Below are 25,902 nucleotides of genomic sequence, written 5' to 3' on the forward strand. Positions count from 1 at the left end.
ACTAGTTCTTGGTATGGAATTCTCCAGTTCTCCCTGTTGTATTATCGTATTATTAAGATATAGAATGTTAATCAGGCCGGGCGGTGGTGGCGCACGCCTTTAATCCCAGCACTCGGGAGGCAGAGCCAGGCGGATCTCTGTGAGTTCGAGGCCAGCCTGGGCTACCAAGTGAGTCCCAGGAAAGGCACAAAGCTACACAGAGAAACCCTGTCTCAAAAAAACAAAAAACAAAAAACAACAACAACAACAAAAAAAAAAGAATGTTAATCAGGAAAATTCAGTCTGAATGCAAGCCTTAATGTTTCACCCATAGCGTAGGACTCATTTTTATTACTATAGGAAGCCATTGTGCCCACTTTCCTTTCCTGCCTTGGCTGACGAATCTCGTTCCCATCTGATTCAAGTCTTGCACTGATGTCTTACGCATGATAGATATTCCAGAAACATCTACAAGAAAAATGAATTCATGGGTGCTGAGGTGTTGCCATTGTACTTTACCAGTTTTGTAGCTTCGAGGAATTAGCTTAAAAGGGTGGGTGAAGTCTCCATTTGGCAAATAGAGAAACAAATGAAAAACAATCCCGAGTCTTCAAACAGCTAGGCATGGTGGTTTACGCCTTTAATCACAGCACTCGGAGGGCAAAGGAAGGTGGATCTCTGTGAGTTCAAGGCCAGCCTGATCTACATAGCAAGTTTCAGGCCAGCCATAGTCAGATGGTGAGGCCCTGTCTCAAAAAAAGTCTTCTAACAGCCCTTTACAATGGAAGTGGCTATCCGTGGGAATACATGCCACCAGGCCTTCATATCACCTATTGTTTTTATTGTTTGCATAGCTCTTTACAAATCTTGTTACAACATATATATATATATATATATATATATATATATAGTGTGTGTATATATATATATATATATATATATATATACACTAAAGATTTTCCAACTTTCTAAAAGATTTCATTTTTATTTATGTATCTCTCTCTCTCTTTCTCTCTGTGTGTGTGTGTGTGTGTGTGTGTGTGTGTGTGTGTGTGTGTGTGTGTGAATACTTGAGGAGGCCGGAAGAAGGTGTCGGATCCCCTGGAGCTGAAGTAATAGGTCACTGTGAGCTGCCTGATGTGGATTCTGGGAACTGAACTCTGGTTCTGAGCTATCTCTCTAGTTCGCAACATAAACTTTTTAAAAAGAGTTGGGTCCTAATATTGGAGACAATTATTCCAAGAAACACTGCTAGATGGAGGGATACAAAGACTGAACCTTCCCCACTCTGATCTGTACAGCCCCTGAGTGATATATCTGGGTGCAGGTAGACCTTGGAAAGTGCAGGCTGCTGCCCCAGAAAGACAAGATGCCAGCAGAATGGTCATCCTAGGCCACAAGGTCAGGTGCTTAGAACCTGATGCTTCTGTGGCATGCACCCAGATACAGGAAAATCAACATCAGTGTCCTGAGTCCCCAGTATTCCCTGTGCACCTTGAACTGTCGGTCTTGAGTGCCTTAGAGGGAGGTCAGTGACAAGAGGAAACCTGGAGAACTGAGCCCAGCCTAGAATGACAGCATTAGTTCCAGAAGACTAGCAAGGGTTACATCCACAACTGTGATGTCAGACACTGGCCACCTGGTGCTTCAGAGATCTTCTCCAGGGTTCAGAAGACATCAAAAAGGACAGCCAAAAAGAACATGGAGGAGCGTCAATCTATCTACAGCAACAATAGTGTTTCAGAGAAACAGACAGAACTCTTTAGGGCCCAAGGCTAGGCACAGCAAGGTGATAGCCAGGCAAGTCACAAGCCTTTCCAGCCACCTGCTTGCAGCTCAATTGTAGGAAAGGTAGTCGATGAGCCGTGGAGGGATATTTAACTTGGCGACTTTCTCTAGCCCTCGAACGCCAGTGGCCTTCCTCAAGCTCACCCTGCAGAGCTGGGAGAGGGTAAGAGGTGTCTCTGGAAAGAAAGGATCAAGGAAATTCATCAGGATAATTTCTAGAAGAAGCACATCCTGCGATCTAATGAGTGCTAAGGCAGAACCAAAAGAGCCTCCCTTTCCCCCTAGAATTAGAATGGCTCCTGGTCATCTCTGGAAGGTCAGATAGCCAGGAACCCGAGGAATGAAGCCAGGCAATAAGGTTCTGGTGGTATCCACAAGGATCCATTTTGTGGGGTTGGGTCTTTCAAGACAGGGGTCTCTTGTTTTGTTGGAGGGATTGGTTTGTTTTGCTACTTACTATTTGGCAAAGAGACTTATCAGCAAATAACTAATTTGTGGTTAAGAGGCTCACTTGTCACAAATGAGGCATGAGTAAGGGGTTTATGCCAAGGAAGGAACTAGCAGCCTGCTCATGCTACTACAGGCTTCCTTCCTCTGTGGGGTCACATGCCACAGGAATACAGCAAGAGCTGGTGCTTCAGGACAAAACAGTCCTTAGAGACAGAAGTACCCCTAGTACATCCTAGTGACCAAGGACAGGAGCTGAGGAATTGATTCAAAGAGGTCAGCACAAATTCAAGGAGAACTAGCAAACTGGGGGCCCAAGATGAATGCTGGTGATTCCTGGCAGCCTGGGTATATTGGCTGGGTTTGTGTCAAATTGACACAAGCCAGAGTCATCAGAGAGGAAGGAGCCTCAGTTGAGGAAATGCCTTCATGAGATCCAGCTGTAAGGCATTTCCTCAATTACTGGGCAGTGAGGGAGGGCTCAGTACATGGTGGGTGGTGCCATCCCTGGGCTAGTGGCCTTGGCTTCTATAAGAAAACAGGTTGAGCCAGCCCAGGGAAGCAAGCCAGTGAGCAGCTCCCCTCCATGACCTCTGCATCAGCTCTTGCCTCCAGGATCCTGCCCTGTTTGAGTTTCTCTCCTGACTTCCTTTGATGATGAACAGCAATACAGAAGTATAAGCCAAATAAACCTTTTTCTCCCCAACTTGCTTTTTGGTCCTGGTATTCCATCACAGCAATAGAAACCCTAACTAAGATACTGGGATATGGGAATATTTGCACAACAGAGCCTGGCTCACTTTCATAGTATTCAAAGCACTTGGCTGGGGCGCTGCTGCTCCACGTGTAGTCCGAGGGCTTCTTCCCCCGGTTGTCCCGGGCGTAGATGTTGCCTCCAAACTCTATGAGCATCTCGATGAGGTCAACGTTCTTTACCTTGGCCGCATGATGAAGGGCGGTCTCGTGAAGTTTTGCTGCGTTCACATTGGCCCCTGGGGGGCCAGAGCAGAGAATGTCTGTCACCAAAGGGAGAACGTAGAACCAAGAGGAAGACCAACCTACACATCACCCTTCAGCAGAGCACAAAACAATCCCCGCCCAGACAACAAAATCAAGACAGACTCTACTGTACCTTCTCAAAATCCAATAGTAATAATTATTTTTCCTTATGAAAGTGAGGGCAGCAATTATATATATATAGAGATAGATAGATAGATAGATAGATAGATAGATATAGATATATCCTCCAAAAAAGCAAAATAAAAGATTTCTAATGGGCCAAATGTCTATTCTGAGGTGCCCTGTAGTATGTCCTCACAGGTCCCTAGATTTCTAGAGGCTCATCCTGAGTCACCCAAATGCTGCAGCCTATACTTGGACACAGACATGCCAACAGACACAGCTGCTCTACCACGGGTACCGTGAACTCAAAAAGTAACAGGTCGGATGAAAGAATGAATATTCCTTAGATATATTCTTTCATACCCTTGGAAAGATAGAGGGGAAACAGATAATGTGCTTGAAGGTTAGCTGTGAACTCAGCTGGGGCATACAGAAAGATTCAAAGATTTAGTAAGAAAATATAGTATTTTAAAATACATTAAATAATAAAGACTTAGGTTCGCAAGATGGCTCAGCACAAGCCTGGAAAATGAACTCAATCCCCAGAACCCACAAAAAGCAGGAAGGAAAGAACCAACTCTACAAAGCTGTTCTCTGATCACACGAATGTGCTATGGCATGCACACCTGAACTCATGCATACAATCACAATAAATAAAAATTTAAGGTAAATGTTTAAAAGTTAAAATTTTTTATTACAAAATGGTCTCTGTGAAATGTCCTTCTTAACACATAACAATCACTGGTCCTATATATTGGATTTTCTAAGGCCTCAGAATTTGTATAGAAGATGTTAACTTCTTTGAAGTCTCCTCCTGAACCAGTAAAGAATTAGTAGATAACAATTAATTGGGAAAGATTAAATTATTTTAAAGAAGTCGGGCGTTGGTGGCACATGCCTTTAATCCCAGCACTCGGGAGGCAGAGGCAGGCGGATCTCTGTGAGTTCAAGGCCAGCCTGGTCTACAGAACTAGTCCATGTAGGCTCCAAAGCTACAGAGAAACACTGTCTCAAAAACCAAAAACCAAACCAAAACAAAACAAAAAATTCCCCAAATTATAGTTTCAAACCACAGTGGTAAAATCACGGCTACGCCAGCAACATGCCACTGTTTTAGTGAGCATTTTCTGAGCTATTTCTGCTACTGGAAACATTGTTGGAAAAGCCCAGCTTTCTGCTTTAAAATGTGTTTACTTCTCTGGAATTATGAGCTGTACTCATTACAAGGAGCACGGTGTGATCCTGAGAAGGCTCTCCACTCCTCCTGGGAATGAAGAAAGCTCAGGTCAGGAGGGACTGCCTGCTGACTCCCTGAAGGAGAAGGTTTGAATCACACACAGGAATTACAAAATGGTATGAAAAGGAAGTCAGGAAAACCTTGCCCTGCAATCCAGTCACTCTCTTCCCTCAGACGGTTTTCTTTTAACACTTGCTTATAGGAGTAAATAATTTTTAGACTGCTGCAATCATTATGCAAAAATAAACTTTAATGTTAGATACACAATTTGTAATGAAAACTAAATTGTAAAGATCACAGAATCTAAAATCCAAGTGGCTTTCTCATATTGATTCTTACAGTATTCTTGCCAACCAGGAAGGAATGTGATTATCTCAATTTTAACAATGGAGAAAAAGACACAAGGAAGCAAAACACCCTCAAGGTTGGAGAGAAAAAGGAAGCAGGAAAGATCTGGAACATACACCCCTCCTTCCTTGCTGTTTGCTACCTTGGCTCCTGAGATAAGGCCTTGGACCATGAGTGACTCTTTCAAAGTGGCCTTCCCAAAGTCAACAATAAGGTTTTTCCATAATGTGTGCTTGGCATTATTTGATTGGTTAGAAAGGAAGGAGCAGAGGTGGAGAGATGGCTCAGCGGCTAAGAGCACTGGCTGTTCTTCCAGAGGACCCAGGTTCAGTTCCCAGATTCCCAGCACCCACATGGCAACTCACAACTGTTTGTAACTCCAGTTCCAGGCGATCTGACACCCTGACACCGGTGAACATAAAATAAAAAGTTAAATTAAAAAACAAAACAAAAACACAGACAGAAAGGAAGGAAGCCAACTGGAAACATCAGACCAAGTGTGTGCACAGGAATATGCATGGGTTCAAGTTAGGGCTCAATGAAAGCAGAAATGTGAGATATGACCAACACGGGGAGATTTTCATTAGAAAGCTGGAGCAGGAACAGAAGGAGAGGGAGGGAAGAATGTCAGAAGGGAGTGACTTTGAGGCACAGTGGCCAAGTAGTGGGAGGTGGTAAAGCACCTTCTAGGCATTAAGAACTGTCAATTTCATGCTTCAGAAAAAGGGGTCAAAGCTAGCTCATTACCAAAATCCTAACTTCAAAACAAAATAGGATTAATGTGATTTGGAGGAAAACAGAAACCAGTGAAATGAGGGTCACCCCAACACACCCTAGCACACAGCTGAGAACAGCCACAATCCTGGGACATCAGCCCAAATGACTCAATACACACTCACATGGGCTCTGCCAAGGAGATGGAAGTGCAAATAATCCTTAACTACCCAGTTCTGGACGCTTCCAGAAGAGTTAAATATTTACTGTTAGTGGTCAGATGAAAAATTACTTAACTGTAATAACTGGACTTTGATCCTCACCAGTTCTCTTCCTCTGGAAACAGAGTCTAGTTCCTTAACTCAGCCTCTCTACCTACAAAAAGAAAAGGAGCAACCGCCTCTGTTCACCTGCACAGTTCAGTATGACCACTCCATATATAGCTCAGCACCTCCAGCTGAGCCAGGACCTCTGATGTCACTGCAGAAGCACCTACTGTATGTTTCTGGAGTTGTGGAATGTGGCTCTCCTTGGGTTCTCCAACAGGCCTATGACTCAGCCTCCGCAGTATAAAATCTCATTGCTTATGTAAGACTCCATGTGTGAGTACCTAGGACTATGCTATCTCACTCTGCTTCTACAGAGGTTGGAAATTCTTTACAATGAGAAAGTAGTTCAAAGGGAAAATATTTAAAAGACAATCCTGTTGAGGGAGCCCATGAGAAATTAAAGTGGCTTCTGGTCTAACCTCTTCCTGACTCCTCCTGTCTTCAGTTCCTGTTTGGATCAGGGCTTGGGACCCTCTTTTCGGCTTTTCTGGTACATTCTGCCCAAACTGCATCTTTTCTTAATGCTTAATTGCCTCCATGGAGAAAGGAAATGCCCCCTGCCCGAAATTCTACTCATCCTCAATTTCCTGGATATATAGAAATTTCCCTTTAAAAACTATTGGGAATTGGGGTGTGGTGAGCGGACAGACCTACCCTCAGCTCCAGGGTGGGCTCTGACTGATACAATCCCTTTCCCTCTACCATAGTACTTGGTTCAAGTAATCCAATCAAAATTTGACAAATCTGGACTAGAGGGATCAGGTTTGGACACAAGACCTCATTTAAGTCAGTGGAGCATTGGGGGAGGTACACTAGCGACCCAGAGAGGGAGACTCTTCACTCTTCTGAAAAAGCTAAGAGAAAGCCTTAAAATGTAAAGAGCTGAAGGGCTGAGAGAAGCAGTTCTCACAACTGCCTATAACTCCAGCTCCAGGGATTTGATTTGATGCCTTCTTCTGGCTCTGCAGGCACTCACATACATGTGTCTCTCCCTCCTCCTCTCTCTCTCCCTCTCTCTCTCTCTCTCACACACACAGCTTTTATCAGCTGCCTCCATTTATCCACTAACATAGCAAATAGTTAACACTAAGAAAAGCAGATTTCAAATTCAAAGGCATAGTGACACTCTTGAACCATGAGATCAAAATGACTATACTTCTGCTACACTTCTCACATTTTGTCACATGAACCAAAAAAACGACCTTCATTGTTCACCCAGTTGTAATTGGCTTCCTCATTCCAACAGCCATCTTGGTGCGGTTAGATTCTGTATTCACAGAGCCAACCAGCCAAAGATTTAAGTATTCAGAAAAACAAAAAGATTTCATCTATCCCAAACATGTGTAGACCTTCTGTTCACTTTGGGAATCTCTCTGCAGGGAGCTTTTTTCAAATATCCACCACAAGCCAGATTTTACGTGCTCCATTCTCCTATATGCCGCCAATCCCATTTCCCATTATACCTCTGACTCAGATTCAGATAGAAAAACCTCATCAAGGCAGACATTCTGAACAGCTGCCTGTGTTCACTAAAAATAACCATTCACAGGCCTGAGGAGACAGCTCATCAAGCAGGAGTACTTGCTATGCACACAAGAGGACCTGAGTTCGAATCTCCAGGACCCATATAAAAAGCACTACTCTGTGGCCTGTAACCATATTCTGGGAGGGGTAGAGAGAGGAAGATCACTGAGGCTGCCAGCCTATCTTGAAATTCAGTGAGAGACCCTGTCTAAAGGGAATATGGCAGAGCAGAGAGTGGTAGAGCAGGACATCTGATATCCCCTTCCGGTGCATGTACAACACACACACACACACACACACACACACACACAAACACACACACACACACACACACACACAAAAAATAATAAAGTAGTCACATGCATTTACTAAGTGTTGACTGTATACCAGACATTGCAGAAACATTATTGAGAATATTCCTAACACCTGGAAAAATAGATTTTCTTTTTCCAGTTCTATAGATACAGAGGCTAAGGCACAAGGTCTCTCTGAGTAGTAGGAGAACCAATTTCAAAGCCTTTTCTGTCTGCTTCCACTACCCAGAGCTCTGCTAGCAAAGTGCAGGTAAGTCATCCACTCAGGTAAATGTTAGTTAGGGTAAACAGCAGCATACCTGCATTGAGCAACACTTTGACACAGTCCAAATGCTCTCGTGCACAGGCAACATGTAGAGGGGTCCCGAAATGGCAATCGTGAGCTTCCAGATTGGCCCCAACGTCAATAAGAAGCCTCACACATTCAGAACTCCCTTAAAAGAGATGGAGAAAGATGGAAATGTTCATGAATATTGGAGATGGTAACCAGAACAAACAGCAGCTGAAAAGGTGGTCCTGCAAGGAGCAGAGGGTAAGCAGCCTATATTTCTGTGGAGGCCACAAAGGTTTCCTAGTGAGATCTGAGCTTGCTTTACCCAGCAGAGCTGCATTAGAGGATTGCTTGACCATGTGTGTGGTTTCTAGGTGACTGGGATGGTCTGCACTTAGCTGTGCTGTGGGGAGGTCTTTTGCTCCACCCCTTGGCGTTCCTATAAACAGCCCTTTAGAAGAGACAGGAGGGGGCAGGTGGATAAGGATCTAGGCCCTCCCGAGGCTATCCTACGTTTCTGTTTCTCTCCCCTCTATCCTTCTGTCTATATATCTCTTATCCCTCTCTCCTCAAAAGTAAGTACCCTGGGGTAAAATGTGGGAGCCAGTCTCCCAGCTGGTCCTCCACGTATGTCAACATACAAAGTGGTTGGTAACTCTGCATAGCCCTAGAAGAATACAAAGACATCTCTCCCCTCAGGAGTTCACTTGGTAGTAAAAGGAAAGGGTCACAGCCGCTTCCCTGCTGAGTACAGAAGACATGGGAAACCACTTGGACACAGGGATCAAAGACTATCCTGATCCTCATCTCCAAGTTCCTGGGGAACATCCAGGCTATAGAAAACACACATAGCTGCTGGCATCCCACCAGTCTCCTTTCTCTGGCACCTCTTTGGCCTCTTCCTGTTCCTCCTGTCTTCAGAGCCAGTTTGGATTGGGGGCCCGTTTCTCTCCTTCCCAAGAAGATTCTGCCACAGACTCTATCACTCCATCTTCTCTTTCTTTCTTTCTTTTTTTTTCTTTTGTTTTGTTTGTTTGTTGTTGCTGGGTTTTGTTTTGTTTTTTTTGTTTTTTGTTTTTTTTGAGACAGGGCTTCTCTGTGTAGCCTTGGCTGTCCTGGAACTCACTCTGCAGACCCTGCCTCTGCCTCCTGAGTGCCAGGATTAAAGGCATGTGCCACCACCACCGGGCATCCATCTTCCCATATCACTTAATTACTTCCTTGTTGCTGATAGCTGCCCAGTAACCATCCCCATCCCTAAAACCTACACCTACTGCTAGCCACGCTCATCTTAACATTACAACCAGCACATAGTCAGTCCCCTTTCCCAGAGGTCCCTGCTCCTAGATAAATTCTTTTCAGTCAGTGCCATTGTTCCCAGCGTAGCCTGAGTCACTTCTTATCTCATTTTTGCTCCTTTCCCTCAGATCCAATCCTACTTGATATTGGGTGGGCAAGGAGTTAGATGTGAGGTAACCAAGTACATCTTAACAGCTGTGTCTCCTGATGGTCAAGTACCTCTTGTGGATAGGCATCATCGAAGCTTCAGTTAGGTTGTTCCCAGTGTATCAGAGATGAAGGCACGAAGGCCTTTCCCCACACATGCACGTCAATGAAGGGTCCACATTCCCAAACCTGACATCATTAATACCGCTGGCATTGAGGTTTTTGACATACTCCTCTCCTTTCGTGGGGTTTGTTTTCTTAGAGTATCAGAAGAAATACCCTAAAGTGGAAAGTCTGGTCCACCATAATGTAGGAGGAGAGTATGCTTCCTACCTCACAAATGTTCATAAAATTTCTTTACGATCCACAACTCAGAATTCTCTGGGCCGCTCACACCTTGGGATTGCCCATTCCAATCTTTCCGTGGAGTGTTTGTTTTGCTTAGCTTCGATAAATAAACTTCTGCTTAAACTATGTTTCTTGACTGAATTCTTTTCTTCAAGAAGACAAGAACCGAGAGATCCTACTGGTCCCTCCCCGCATCCATACAGGCCACCAGCCTCCTTTGTGCTCTAAGTGCTTCGTCCTGGGCCATTCAATGGTCCCTATCACGGAGACTCACCACTCATGCAGGCCTCGTGTAGCGGGGATGCTGTGTACAAAGGCGGGTTGACCTTCGCCCCATAGGACAGCAAGAGCTTCACACACTCGATGCTGCCTGAGGCACAGGCATCACAAAGAGGGGTGCTGCCATCAATGTTGCGTGCATCCACCTCAAACAACAGAAGAGACCAACGTCAAAGGGTGAAGTAAATGAATGTGACGAAGCTTGTAATCTTTATACAGATTCATCTTTGCAAAGATGATGTCTTAAAATTACCAGTTTGCTGCTATGCGCCAAGCCAGGCAAGGGAGTTCAAAGCAAAAGACGCGTGGACTGGAGGCAGGAGGAGGCAGGAATGCGTAGGAGTCTCTTAAGTCTAGAAGTCCCTCACTGAAGGTTTGCCCCTCCCTCCCAGGGCAGGATAAAACCCAGCCTCACCCTCACTACCACCCCAGGCAAACAATAAACACAGGGCAGAAAGGAGAGGCTGAGGCTGCAAGCTGGAGAAACAGGTATCAAGATGGGTTTTAACTCAAGCTTTGGCTACGAAAAAATAAAAGTGCTCCATACTGCTTAGCATGCCTCGTGACAAATCACAGGCCAAGAAGAAGGCAGCTCCCTGGACAGGGAAAACACACTTAGAATTTATCTAAGTTTGGCTTCTGCGTGGTTACACACTGAAAACTGTGAAACTTGGTCAATTCCAAGCTTTGGGGATGAGTAAATGGTGCGTTGCCTTGGCTCTGCTCTCATCTGGTGAGCTCCGAGACCACAGCCTGACATTCTTTATAAGCACCAGCACAGGGGATGGTGCAGATCCGGACAGCTCCGCTAAGCAGGCAGACAGCCTGCAGAATGGAAGCCACTGGCAGCTAAAACTAACTGTGCTGTGTGCGAACTATGCATGCGGCGAAGGCATCCAGATCAGAAGTTTGTTCTGTTACTTTCGTTCCCTGACCCTGAGCCAGTCGTTTTACCAGCACCTCCCTTGGATAACTTGGAATCAAGAACTCTGTTGGTTAAACCTACACAGCAACTGTTCAGCCCAAGCCCAACTGCTCCCAGAGAGTCTGTGCCTGGTCCATGGCTGCCCTGCTCTGCCCTGATCATCTCAGAGCAGAGTTATGCTAAACCACTTTGCTAAACCTGCCCCATCCATAAACAGTGCCCTGCTCTGGTCCACAGCAACCATCCCACCTCCTCCCATGGCTTTCAGCAACCTAGAGCACCCTGTCTATCCATGTTTGCACGAGCTTAGAGTCTTTTCTTCTCTCTAGTGTTCTCCTGAGCCTGGCCCATCCACTCCCACAGCTGCAACTAGGTAGCTGTCAGTCCCATGTGGTCACCCACCTGGGCACCAGCTGCCAGCAGCAGCTGCACACACTGGGCCTGGCCCTGCAGACTGGCCGCATGAAGAGGTGTGATGGAGTCCACGGTGACCTGATTAACACATGCCCCACTCTCAATCAGCTGCTGAAGCTGTAGGCTCTCACCCCGCTGCGCTGCCTCATGCACAGGGGTGCGCTCCACCCAGAAACCTGCAGAGGAAACAGAATGCTTACTAAGACCCTCCTACTTCCATCAGAACAAATGAATACACATGAGGCTCCAGGGCCCATTGGCAGCCAAGATACCATATGTGACCATGCAATTGGTCCCAGTGCTCCTATTAAAATCCATAAGCAGGGCTGGAGAAATGGCTCAGCAGTTAAGAGCACATACTACTCTTCCAGAGGACCCAGGTTCAATTCCCATCACCTACATGGCAGCTCACAACTGTCTGTAACTCTAGTTCCAAGGGATCCAACATCCTCACACAGATATATGTATGCAGGCAAAACACCAATGCACATGAAATAAAATAATAAATTTTAAAAAGCAAGTTCCATAAGCAATCCCAACTAGCTAGAGTGCAGAGTTCAAAGTCCTTGCCAGGGCATATAAGGATGTTTGTGCTATGGATCTGGCTCACACTATGATCCCATTTCCCACCCCTGGTCCTATATAGACACAGCTATAGCTTACTGCTCTGCCTAACAGTTCCACACATGTATCTCTGTACACTGTACCTTACCAAGAGGGGTGTGCCTCATAAGCAGCAATATACAGTTTGAGGAAATAGTGAGAAGTAGCTAGTTAACAATTTAAAGTCAGTGTGAGAGAGGAAAACCCCAAAGCAAGAGAAGTTGCATGCAACTTTAAAAAGAAGAGGACCACAAGGTAAGCCTTAGGTTTGTATTGGGGTGGTGAGAGGGAGAAGAAGAGGAGGAGGGATAGGGGAGGGAAGGGGAAGAAAGAGGAGGGGAGGGGAGAAGAGGGGAGGGGAGGGCAAAGACCACCAGGGCCAGAACAGGCCCTGAGGCGGAGCCATCACATCATGTGCAGGTCCTGCCATGTATCACTCACGGCTTATCTACAAAGGATCAGCACACTCCACTTCCATGCACAAAGATGTGTAAGATGCAATAGGTAGCTCCTAGTTAGGGGTAAGGTGAATGCAGAAACAATCCCAAACACCACAATAATGACAACGGGAGAGCGCTTCCAGAGATAGGAATTCAGAAGCCAGATCTCCCAGACACCCAGGCAAGTGCATGGAAGCATCACAGAGGAAGACAAGCTGTGACTGCGCAGGTCAAGCTTTGCTTATTCATCTCTGTGTTCCCCGCACCTAGTATGCATGTTGCTTGTGTTCACCTGTATGATGGAAGGTTGGATGAATGGATGGAATGGCTTCAGTGAATTTTCCTTGTATAAAATACACAATTTGAAAAAGACAATCTAACTTTATTTCTTTATATGACCTGTCTTTAGAGGAAATGCAATTGCTGGTAACCACATTTTCCAGTAAACAAATACCAACTGCAATAGTCTTAGCAGCAACATGAAGGACAGAAATCAGAAGCAGCAAATGTGACAGTCAAAAGTGGAAGTGGAGGAAGCAGAGGAGGAGCAGGAGGAGGAGGAAAGGGGAGAGATTCCAGTCCATCAAAGGGCACAATCAACAGAGGTAAAAGACAATGCATAGAATGAAAGGAAATATTTGCAAATTACATATCTGATAAGAGATTAATATCAAGAATATATAAAGGACTTCTACAATTCAACAATATCAAAAGTTCAAGTTTAAAATGGGCAAAGGGTTTTAACAGACATTTATCTGAAGAAGACATACAAATGGCCAATAAACATAGGAAAAGATTGTCAACATCGCTAATCATAAAGAAATGCAAACCCAAATCACAATGAGATGCTACTTCTTACTTATTTGTTGTAATAGCAGTTTTTTTTTTCCTGAGATAAAACATTCAATCCTAGAGGGAAGTTCATTAAGACTCTTGATATTCTGGATATTCTAAGTGAAGGTAAAACATTACATTCTGCAAGAAATCTTCTTAAAACTCAGAAAGCAAACAACTCAATAGCATCAGGAAGTTCCTGAAACTGACCAGATTCACAAGGTCTCTCACTATCTGGACATATATAAATAGTAAGAACTGATAAGAGACACTCTCAAATAAGCCAAGCCTAGAAGAGGCTCAGACCAACTGAGCTGCCTGGAAAGGACACTCTCCAGTGTGGAGCCGCAGTTGTGCAGTGAACTCCAGGTTTCCAGCTTTCATGTGCCATCATCCATGCTGCATTTGGTAATGCAGCTGTCTTTGAGTTATCTCTGATCCTGTAAGTAACCCTTCATCTATACTCTTGTAAGTAAACTCAACAAACTCACCCATACTCTTGCAATTCAACACAACAAAGATAGAAATAGTACAAGTGTTTATCAAGAGATGAGTGGATAAGCAAAATGTGGTATACACACATAACTTTACATAAGAAGAAAATATAGCCAGGCGGTGGTGGCGCACACCTTTAATCCCAGCACTTGGGAGGCAGAGGCAGGCGGATCTCTGTGAGTTCGAGGCCAGCCTGGTCTACAAAGTGAGTTCCAGGAAAGGCACAAAATTACACAGAAAAACTCTGTCTCGAAAAACCAAAAAAAAAAAAAAAAGAAGAAGAAGAAGAAAATATGAACATATGCTATATGAATAAACCTTGAAAACATTATATTAAGTGAAATAAGTCAGTCACAAAAGGTCATATGCTATCTGATTCCATTCACATGAAGTACCTAAAGGAAACACAACTGTAGGGACAGAAAGCACCATAATGGAACTGAGGAAGGTGGAGAGTTATTTTCTAATAGTTGTATGGAGTCAGTTTTGCATGATATAAAGAGTTCTGTGGGTGAAAGATGGTGATTGTTGTGCTTAATATGCAATGTACTTAATGCCACTGAACTCTACATCTGAAAAGGTTAAGCCGGTAACTTTTTGTTATATGCTCTTTACCACAATCTAAATATTTAGAAGGGAGCTGGAGAGCTGGATCAACTGTTAAGAACACTGGCTGCTCTTTCAGGAGGCCCAAGCTCAATTCCTAGCACCTCCATGGTGGTTCATAACCATAACTCCAGCCCTGGAGGATCCAATATCCTCTTCTGGCCTCTGACAGCACTGAATACATGAGGTACAGAAACATATGCAGACCAAACCCCCACACACATATAATAAAAATAAAATGTTTAAAAATGTGTTTAAGAGTAACTATATTAGTTACTTTTCTCATTACTATGTCAACACATCTGACAAATACAACTTGAGGCAAAGAGGAGTTTATTTTGGCTCAGGGGAAGAGATAAAAGCCACCACAGTGGGAAAGACAAAGCAGCAGGGCATAGGCAGCTCACACATTGTGTTCACAGTCAGGAAGCAGAGAGAGATGGATGCTGGTGCTAGCTCTCTTTCTCCTTTTTTCTTTTCTATTCCATCCAGGACGCCAGCCTATGGATGGGAGCCACCCGCATTCCTTTGGGTCTTAGTTGTACCTCTCTGGAAAGGCTCTCACAGAAATACCCAGAGGTGTATCTCCCAGGTTATTCCAAGTCCAATTAAGCCGACAAGAAATATTAGCCCTTACAGAAACAAAAGGCCAGAGAAGAACCTGAGGATAGAAAGAGCTGCCACCAGCTCACTGACATCAGCAAAAGATAGCTTTATAGCAGGCAGGGGCACTAGTCGTGGAGGGCATATCTGACGCTCCTGGCCACTGGAGAGCTCCTCTGGGGTTACAAATTAGGGAGGACTAAGGCATTCTCTTCATAAAAACCAAGCACCAGGAAGGACAACAAAAAAAGTAAGGGGAAGGACAGCTTGTAGGTGAGAAACTTAAATCTATTCCTGAAGATTGAGTGCAGGAAACACAGTCAATTGGGAAACTGGCTGATCAGGTTTCACGACAGGATGGTTCAACTCAGTGCTAAGACCCCAGTTCTGATAAAGTGCCTCATTCCTGAATCTCAGCATTGTATCCTGAGGGTAGTGTTGCGATGGATATCTGAGACCATGCACTGTTTCGGGAAGCTCCCTCTAGGGCTGGAGCCCCATCTTCAATCCTTGCTATATAATTGGTCTCCCATTACCAGCTTGCTCCCATCTCCCTTCCTCCTCACGTAGCCAAATAATAAGTTGGTCACTTGGGACTTGATCAGAGCCTTTCAGTGACTTCTATTTTCTTTTGGAAGTCAAGAAATTTTTACTTTTAAAATTTGAGCTGGCCAGGCGGTGGTGGAGGCACATGCCTTTGATCCCATCACTCAGGAAGCAAAGGCAGGCAGATCTCTGTGAGTTCGAGGCCAGCCTGGTCTACAGAGCTAGTTCCAGGACAGCTAGGGCTACACAGAGAAACCTTGTCTCAAAAAAAAAAAAAAAAAAAAAAAAAAAAAAAAAAAAAAAAAAAAAAAATTGAGCTGCTTTTGTGTTCAAAGTATTTCTCAACCATGTCTTTTTAAATGTTTTAATTATGAATCTCCAAAATATTTTTTGACAAAAAACATAATGTAAGTGACATGCAATGTGACCCACTCAGTGTTTAAAAAAAAAGGAAAATAATCCCAATCTACATTTTTTAAAAAGCATACAATGGGGTAAAAAGTAAAATGTTTGCCTCCATAAAGGGACTAGGGAGTTGCAACTTGGAAAGACTAGGGAAAAGAAAGTGAAAGAGAAAGAGAAAGTGAAAACAGATTGCCTAAGTGGTGACAGAGCCAGGGAACACCGGACCTTCATCCTTTCCTTGCTGGCCACATCCACTCACCCCCGTAATTTGCTACCTGCCTCCTTCCCTGCTGTTAGCCACCTAAGATGTTAATACACAAGGGTACTCTCCCTTAGTCCCCAAGTCCCAGCAGCAGGCATGCAGAGCACAACGAGCCTGGGCTTCATGGCACAGAGCCCGGCACTCTCACTCTGTCTTCTCTGGTTTTTATTTTGGTAGTAGTCTGAGCTTGCCTTGAACTCACAACCCTCCTGTCTGAGCAGCTGAGATTACAAGCGTGCACCTCCATGTCTGGCTTATCTTCTGCATTTCTGTTGAAGAACTTTGGAAAAGATTTTCATTTGAAATCAGCAGCCTTAGTTTTCTCGTGAAGGACATAACTTTTCACAGGGCCACGTTATGGAGAGAAGATAAGGATGCATGCTGTTTTGCTCATTGAAAGTGGGTTTATTACTATTATTTCCTTTGAAACCCTTTTTTAGTCTCAGATATGCTGTTTGTCAACAACTTCTCTTTGAATTCCTATTTTAGGATAAGTTTTCCATTCCAACCCTTCAAAGTATCACTCTAAGCCTTGGAAAACATCCTGAATTCTTGCTAAGACTGGTGGTCACAGAAAAAAGAATGAAGCTATGGGGTTCCCAATGATACATGGAAGATCTTTTCTGTCCCTTCTCTCCAAAGGCCTCATTAAATTGAGAGAGGGGGAATCCATCCACATAAGCAAACAAAAACAATCTAAAAAGTGGTATGGATAAGTATTTTGGTTACAGCAGGAATATAGAATTACAGGTCAGAATGTTACACAGGTAAAATTCCTGTGGTGGCCTCCACTTTTGCTGGACAGTGATACTGTTTTGATCTAACACATTCAGTTTTTTTTCATTTAGACCAGAAATACAAATATCCGCAAGACAGTTTTGGAGAGCATATTAAATTTTTTAAATGACAATCTCAAAAATATCCAGGACAGTAGAGGTGCAAGCCAGCATGTCTTTAATCCCAGCATTTGGGAAGCAGAGGCAGGTGGATCTTTGTGTTCAAGGCCAGTCTGGTCTCTAGAGTGAGTTCCGGGACAGAGAAACCCTGTCTCGCAAAGAAAAAAGAAATCCAAGAACCCCAACAAGTATGCACCCACTAATTGAGAATATGATTTTCTTCTCTACAAGCTATGCAGAAAATATACTTGGGAGTGATGTTTTTAAATATTTATTTTTTTAGAAACAAGGTCTTGCTGTATAGCCTAGGTTGGCCTGGAACTCATGCCCCTACTTCCTCTGCTTTCCAAGGGATAGGATTACAGGTGACTGCCACCATGCCTGGCTCTGATGCCATGCTATCCTCTACCTGAACAAAATAAAATGTATGCTTAACAGGCTTCCGTGATTAGTCATCCATTACATATTCACTTGAATCAAATACTGACCACGCTATCAGGGTCAAAGTCTTGGACCAGCCTAGGGTGCCAAGAAAAACAGATGTTCATTAAAGGTTTTTGATCATTCTGAAGGTGTTTGTTTTGCAAAAATCAATTAAAATATTTATCTGCTTTGTTATGACTGCAATTTCCTACTCAGCTAAATTAACTCTTAAGATTTTTTATTTTCTTTACCTTACTGTTTTTACTCCTGTAAAAATGCTGGGGCAGGGTGGACATTTTGGTTTGTTTAGCTTTGTTGTTGTTTTGTTTTCTTTCCAAGCTTTCACAATACACTTTCATTTATCATATTACTTTGTAAGCAAGAAAAAATTTACTTCTCCAAAGAACGCTCCTTCGCCTTTGAATCCACTTCATTCTAAGGGTGCCCTAAAGGTAGAGAACACTTCTTGAGCGATAGGCATGTCCCAGTGTTGGACCGTGTCCTCATTCTGGAGCAGCTGGAGTACAGGTAGGATGCTGTGACCCTGCATGCACACTGCACCAAGTGCCCGGAAGGTGGTGCAGCACCCGCAGTGGGCTCCTGCTGAGGCTGCCAACCAGTGTGCCCAGTGCACACACACTTCCCAGGTTCTGCCACTGAACTGGGCAACGACCCGCGTGATCCCCAAAGTGTGCGGTGCTCGGGTGAACTGGCGGTTCTGAATCCCACACCTGGTACAACACAGGGATAACCAGCCCCGCAGTGCACAGGACTGAAATTAAGATGACAGACATTAAACTCCGATCTGAGATGCTCAGGATCACCTGGACCCTGCTCGAATCTCTACATCCCACCCCAACAACTCGGAGCGGGGAGTGCTGCCCATCTCCGGGATAAAGGCCATCCATGAGCTTACTCTGTCCCTAAGAGCTGATCTCCTGGTCCTGGCTCCAGCCCCTATGTGGTGCCCTTGGCCTCTGCGGCGCGAAGCACGTACCCACATCTCCCAGAAAGCAGCCGTCCCCGGCGCGCGGCTCCATGCGGCTTGCCGGCTAGGGGCCCCTGCCTACCGGCCTTGTGACTCCGGGCGCTGGGACGTGAGCCCGGACTTAAGCCAGGACCAAGCCAGGACCTGAGCCGGGACCTACCCCCGAGCGCAGGCCGCTGGGCGTGGCCTGACTGCTTCCGTAGCCACCTCTGGGAGTTGTAGTTTCTGTTGATTCGCAGCGCGCAACCCGTGCGTCCCATTCTGCTGTCACCAGCAAAGGTGTGCATACTTGCACATGCAGACTGAAGTGTGCAAAATGTGCGCCCGTATTGACACGTTACACGTGTGAATACGTGTCCATTAACAAGTCCTATGTTTAGACGAAAAGCCCGGATACCTGTGTCCGTATGTAAAAGATGTGCCCCTATGTAAAATGTTTGGTTCCTAAAACGCGTACCCACTTGCAAAATGTGCCTAGCTGCCAAAACTGGCCTTCTATAGTTTACACCGATCCTGCTGAGCAAAGTATCCTGACATTCATGGCTTTAAAAAGAGCCTTCCAGTGAAGCTAGTGATCAAAATGCCTGATTCTTTTCAAAAATAAATAATAACTTCCAAATAGTTGAAGTTCATTGACGAAAAACACATTTCTTGGTGGACAGTTTTAATCTGGTGTCTCGCTAACCATTTTAGCAGAAGCAAGCTGGAGTGCCATGAGCAGCCAGGCAGAAATGAGAAACCAGTCTTCCCCGGGGATTCCGAGTCAACCAGTAAGTGAACTGTACTATGCTTCATTATGATTTTCTTTCCTTTTCTTTTTTCAGAAGACTTAATCTTATCAAAGTTAACTGCAACCTCTTGGGATATTCTCTCACTTTAACCTGTATTGAGCCTCAGTATAGAAATACATTCTGACTTGAACATGAAAACATCAGGATTGTTGGAAACAGCACTAGAAGTCATCATCTGAGGAAGGAACGCTTGGATGACCCTACACTTCATATGCATGTTGGACCATAGGTGCTGCATTTATTTAGGGGGCCTTGAATGCTATCTGTTGAAGATCCAAACTCCTGGGGAAGTCTTGGAATAAAATTCCAAGCCTTTTAGTAATGTGTGTTTACTACATCCTTTTGGCCATTTGTCTATCAAATTTTGGCTCTTGTAGTTGTTTGTTTCATTCTTTGTATGATGTGTATGTGAGTGTACCTGTATGTGCCAGTCAGAGGATACCCTCATCAGTCCTCGCCTTCCACTTTGTTTCAGACAGGGTCACCTGTTCACCCCTGCAAATGTCAAGCCTGTGAGCTTCCACGGAGCCTCCTGCCTCCTCCTCTTCCTCTCATCTAGGTACAGGAGTGCTGGGATTATGAATGACTGGCTACACCACTCAGCTTTTACTTGAGTTCTGAGGATCCAAACTCAGGTCCTCACAGATGGTGCAGCAAACGCATTACCCACTGAGCCATCTCCTCAGCCCTTTTGCATGTTTTCTTGCAAGTTTTCTGCATTTTTAAACAGATGTAATGGGCTTTGGGAGGGGTCTTTTTGCTTTGTATTGGCTTTGTTTGGTTTTGGGTTTGTTTTTTTTAGTTTTTGGAGACAGGATTTCTCTTTGTAACAGCCTTAGCTGTCCTGGAACTCTCTTTGTAGACCAGGCTGGCCTCAGACTCATAGAGATCCACCTGCCTCTGCCTCCTGAGTGCTGGGATTAAAGGCATGTGCCACCATACCCAGCTGTAATAGGCTTTTATTTTATTATTTTAACATATTTGCTGTGGAATTCTGTATTCCTTCTTGTCAGTGTGATATGTCTGCATGTTCGTATTTTCTTCAACATTTCTTCCCTGACAAGTATTCTGCAGATCTGAGTATATGCCACACAGAGCATATGTGAATATATACATGTATGTATACAAGTTTTATACTAATGCTTGCTACATGTTTCTTAAGCAATCATTTGCTTATTAATTGCTTGTGGTGTTTTTCCTCCATTCTGATGGCTGACTTCAGTATTTATTGCAGAAACCCTCCCTCTTTTTTTTTTTTTTTTTTTTTTTTTTTGGTTTTTCAAGACAGGGTTTCTCTGTGTAACAGCCCTGGCTGTCCTGGAACTCGATTCGTAGACCAGGCTGGCCTCAAACTTACAGAGATCCACCCGCCTCTGCTTCCCTAGTGCTGGGATTAAAGGCATGCAGCATCACACCTGGTGAAGAATTAATTCTTATATCTGACCAGTGGAAGGGAAAAATTAGTATAACCACTTTGACAAAGCTGAGTCAGATTGGTTCCCAGAGTGGTCCCCAGGATGCCATTCTGGAAAAGCTTCAGGATCCAATTTCTCTTCCACTCCATAGCTTTAAGTCCTTCCTTTATCAGCATGGTGGCTGACTTCTTGCTGTCAGAAAGGAAAAAAAAAATGACTTGAAAGCTAGCATCTGATTGATCATTTATTCAACAAGTTTTTTCAGAAGGACCACTCAGAATGGGACAGTTCTCAAGTCTAATGTACTGGTAAATCCCCATTGGTCACCATAGACAGGAACATTTCTCAGAGGTAAAGGTAAGAAATGTGGTTTTAGCCAGGTGGTGGTGGCACATGCCTTTAATCCCAGCACTCGGGAGGCAGAGGCAGGCAGATCTCTGTGAGTTTGAGGCCAGCCTGGTCTACAGAACAAGTTCTAGGACAATCTCTAAAGCTACACAGAGAAACCCTGTCTCGAAAAAAGAAAAAAAGGAAAAGAAGAAAGGAAGGAAGAAAGAAAAAAATGTGGTTTTAAGAAGAAGTTGTATTTCATTCCACCTGCCAGGGAAGGATGGTATTAGCAGGTTTTAGGCAAATGAGAATGTATTGTATCTTTTTTTTAATGATCAAAGAATTATCTTATTGAACTTTTCCTCTGTAAAACGGAAACACCTATCACTCAGGCGTTAATGTAAGATCATAAAGTCTCTGAAATTTGTAAAATGTTCAAAATTGTTCTAGGAAGTTCAGGGGCTTCTTTTTGCATTCAACAAATCAGGATAAAAAGTTATATAAGCCTGAAACACCCCCCACCCCTTTTAAACTAATATAGAATCTTATCTTTCATTCGCCAGTCACACTTTAATGAAACCACTGAAATCTTTTATGAAATCCATGTTTTGACTTGTAGACTTCAGTGATGTAATAATCCTTGTTCTGGTTCCCTCTCTGCTTTATTCATTTCCCACCTTCCTTCCCCCTCTCCATCCCTCCCTCCTGCCTTTCCTCCAGCCCTCCTTCCATCTTTCCTTTCTTTCTTTTTTTTTTTTTTTTTTTTTTTTTTGGTTTTTCGAGACAGGGTTTCTCTGTGTAGCTTTGCGCCTTTCCTGGAACTCACTTGGTAGCCCAGGCTGGCCTCGAACTCACAGAGATCCACCTGGCTCTGCCTCCGGAGTGCTGGGATTAAAGGCGTGCGCCACCACCGACCGGTTCCATCTTTCCTTTCTTAATTCCTTCTCTACCATAACTTTGTAATAAATTCAGAAATCAGAGAGAGTGAGTCAATTTCGTCCTTTCCTAATGTGTTTACAGCTGTATTAGAAGTGTTGCATTCACCTGAATTACAAGATCAGATTGCTTATTTCTGCTAACGGAAAAATCAGTTGGGATTTTGATGAAGAATGCATTTAACTTATAGGTCACTGGGAGGCACTGTCTTCTTAACAGTGTTCAATGTTTTGGCTCAAAGCATGGAGTAACTGCCCATTTATTTGTCTTTCTTTCAAAATTGTTTTGTAGCTTTCAGTATTCATGTCTTCCAATTCTTTTGTGAAATCTATTTCTAAATGTCTTGTTTTTTGTAGTATTGGAAATGCCTTTCTTAAATTTAATATTTTTCAGTATAAATGTAGAACACATGATTGATAATGGATTTTTTTAAATATTGATCAATTCTACAACCTTTTCTAATATAAATGAATTTTTTTTTATTCTCTTTGCTATACTTCTAATACAATATTGAAGAGAATTCTTGGGAACAGACAGATCTAGTCTTATTTTTGACCACAATGGGAAAGCATTCAATGTTTCACTATTAAGCATGATATTAGAATGGGTGCTTTATAGACATCTCTGTTGCTGGAGAATTTCTCTCCAGCTCCCGCCACCAAGTCCTGCCAGTCCCAGAGCCCACTTATAAAATAAACACACAGACTCTTACATTATTTAAACTGCTTGGCTATTAGCTCAGGCCTGTCATTGTCTAGCTCTTACTCTTATATTTAGCCCATTTTTATTAAACTTTACTTTGCCACATGGCTCATGGCTTACTGGTACCTTACATCTTCCTTGTCCTGGCGGCGGCTCCAGGCAGTCTCTCTCCTCCCTTCCTGTTCCCTCAATTCTCTTCTCTGTTAGTCCCGCCTATACTTCCTGTCTGGCTATTGGCCAATCAGAGTTTATTTACATATAGCGATATCCACAGCACTTCCCCTTTTCTTCTTTTTTTTAAAAAGGAAGGTTTTAACTTTAACATAGTAAAATTACATATAACAAAACAATTATCAAGCAAGTATTACAGTTACAATATTAAAGAAGAGATCCTATCTATCTTATATTTGTGAGTTTAAGGTTTTATATCTAACTTATCTTTTATTATAACTAAGGAAAATTGTAAGTATCTAGTCTTTAACCACATCAAAGACCTCAGAAGGATATAATACTGCCTGAGAAATGGGAGAAGGATGCAAGCAACTTTTGGGAGTCTTGCAGGGTAGACAGAGACAGCTGAGCCTGGACAGTCATCCAAAGTTTTCTTGTAAAGTTGGGGCATCTGTCTTCAGCCCACAGGCCTAGAGTCTCTTATTCACTTTTTTCTGTGTCTTGTAGAATGTCTGGCAGTTTTCTCTGCAAAGCAGGAACCTGAAGGACCATTTTGTCAAGCAAAGTTCAGTGGTCACCTTTCTATGGGTCCTGCATGTCCAGTTGATCAGGCAGTCCAGGCAAGAATAGTTTCTTGCCCAAATGGCTATTTTTGTCAAGGTGAAGATAAACTCCATATGGAGTGTCTTCGATGCCCATCCTCCTCTCTGAAGTAAATCGGTGCTGTCAGGAGCAGACATGTCTCACTGTCCAAAAAGTCTAAATTTTTAAAACATTTTAAATGCCATATTCTGTAGGTCTTTGAAGTGTTTGAAGACTACCTATCTATCTGAAATGTCTATGTATACCTAGAAGACTTAACTAACATGGCTACAAATATTATCATAGATGACTAACTATTAATCTATTTTTTAATTATCCATTACAATTTTAAATGAGTTACATAAACATAATACCTCAAACAAGAATAGAAATATATATACAGTATAACAAAATTAAGTTTAAATTTGTATCAATAAACTAAAATCTATAGCAATGCAAAACATTTTAAACAAGTTGTTACCCTTTAAAAGTAGGTTCATTAATCTACCCTTTCATCCTATCATATCTAAACTATCCCCTTTTTTTCTTTAGAAAGAGATTGTATTTATAATCAACCTGCTTTAAATAAAAATATTGGTTTTTCTCTGTCCCACACCAGAGGGCTCTTTTGATTTGGGACATAAGAATCTCTTAACCATTTTTTTTTTTAAGCAATATGTCTGGGTTTAGAGGGGGAGTGAGCCAATTCCATCTCTAAAGCCAGCTTGGTATATTTGGGAATTTGGGCGTAGCTTCTCTTACTACTTCCTGCTGGAGGGGGACGCTGTATCTTATGGGGACAGAAAGAAATTTTTAGGATTATGGAGTAGTCCATGAGGGTGTATCATCTGAGCCAGTTGCCTAAAACCGTTTTGGATGTTGGATCATTTGGGCCATGGTGTCATTGGAGACCTTTCAGGCGGTCTTGGCTGGTCAAACCTGATGTATCTTAATCTGGAACAAATCCATAGCCTCTGGCTTTCTGTGGAAACAAAAGCAGAGACTCTTTTCCAAAGCAACATATCCTTATATCCAAATTTTGAAGTCAAGATACCTTTAAAATTTACATTTTGGCATAACTCAACAGCTTTTACAATCAAATGTTTTTCTTCAGTTACGAATATCAAAGACAACATAATCCAGATTCTCTGTGTGATAGCCATTCTTTACATGGCTTATTACCTTTAATGTTTCCTTAAAGACTTATTTTTAAAAACTATCTATTTGTTTATATAACTGTATATATTTCTTTTTTCTCTCTTTTAAGCCTACGTACATTTTACACACATTGTGAACTATTCCATCTGAATCAGTCTTATTGTGAACCTATTGATTTAAACTGCAGCATTCTAAGACTGAAACAGCGCTGTGGCTGCTGGCTCCGCCCACTTTAGTTTCCCAACATGGTGGTGGTCCGTTTTCCGCCAGCTCTGGGAGCCGTAACTCTCAGAAATACTGGGTCTATGCTTTTATCAAAGTAGCGTGTAGCCCAGAAACCTCTTTTTTTTTTTCTTTTAATATATACTAGTAAAGACTAAATCTACCACACAGCATAATGTGCTGCTGGCAGACGCCTTATTCCTGCCATACTGCCGGTCAAATGCGAAGGCCAGGAACCCACCAGTAGTTCAAACCTGCGTTTTGTGGCGTCTAGCTGCCGTATGAGACATGAAGCAGGAACCTGGTTTTGGCTCTATTTAGAATTGGTTATTAAATATTCTCAGGTTTAAGGTGGAAACTCGAGCCGTTGGGCGCCATTTGTTGCTGGAGAATTTCTCTCCAGCTCCCGCCACCAAGTCCTGCCAGTCCCAGAGCCCACTTATAAAATAAACACACAGACTCTTACATTATTTAAACTGCTTGGCTATTAGCTCAGGCCTGTCATTGTCTAGCTTTTACTCTTATATTTAGCCCATTTCTATTAAACTTTACTTTGCCACATGGCTCATGGCTTACTGGTACCTTACATCTTCCTTGTCCTGGCGGCGGCTCCAGGCAGTCTCTCTCCTCCCTTCCTGTTCCCTCAATTCTCTTCTCTGTTAGTCCCGCCTATACTTCCTGTCTGGCTATTGGCCAATCAGAGTTTATTTACATATAGCGATATCCACAGCACATCTCTATTAAGGAGGCTCCCCTAATTTACTTTTTTTTTTTTTTTTTTTTTTTTTTTTTGGTTTTTTGAGACAGGGTTTCTCTGTGTAGTTTTGGTGCCTGTCCTGGATCTCGCTCTGTAGACCAGGCTGGCCTCGAACTCACAAAGATCCACCTGCCTCTGCCTCCCGAGTGCTGGGATTAAAGGTGTGCGCCACCTAATGTACTTTTTTTTTAATCATGAAAGGATGTATTTTCTCAAACATAGCCTTTTCAATTGGTATAATAACCATAGTTT

At 43.2% G+C, this 25,902-nt stretch overlaps 1 protein-coding gene across 4 annotated transcripts in view; it reads right to left on the minus strand.

Annotated features, from left to right (window-relative positions):
- Nucleotides 1–295: 295 nt before the first annotated feature.
- The window catches only part of Asb13 (ankyrin repeat and SOCS box containing 13), a 33,053-nt gene continuing 7,446 nt past the window's right edge, over nucleotides 296–25,902 (minus strand). Inside the window, exons 1-7 of one of the 4 annotated variants that reach the window (XM_059263481.1) lie at nucleotides 18,596–18,734; nucleotides 11,474–11,661; nucleotides 10,142–10,292; nucleotides 8,102–8,236; nucleotides 3,015–3,206; nucleotides 1,805–1,943; nucleotides 296–447 (exon numbers count right to left, since the gene is read on the minus strand). In XM_059263481.1, the coding sequence (XP_059119464.1) occupies nucleotides 1,816–1,943; nucleotides 3,015–3,206; nucleotides 8,102–8,236; nucleotides 10,142–10,292; nucleotides 11,474–11,661; nucleotides 18,596–18,638 (837 nt within the window). In that variant the 5' untranslated portion in view covers nucleotides 18,639–18,734 and the 3' untranslated portion in view covers nucleotides 296–447; nucleotides 1,805–1,815. Of the gene's footprint in view, nucleotides 448–1,681; nucleotides 1,944–3,014; nucleotides 3,207–8,101; nucleotides 8,237–10,141; nucleotides 10,293–11,473; nucleotides 11,662–18,595; nucleotides 18,735–25,902 lie in introns of those variants that run through there. The other 3 variants (XM_059263483.1, XM_059263480.1, XM_059263482.1) reach the window with 3 other exon arrangements.

The sequence above is a fragment of the Peromyscus eremicus genome, chromosome 5 (genome assembly GCF_949786415.1).
Source record: "Peromyscus eremicus chromosome 5, PerEre_H2_v1, whole genome shotgun sequence".
NCBI lineage: Eukaryota > Metazoa > Chordata > Mammalia > Rodentia > Cricetidae > Peromyscus > Peromyscus eremicus.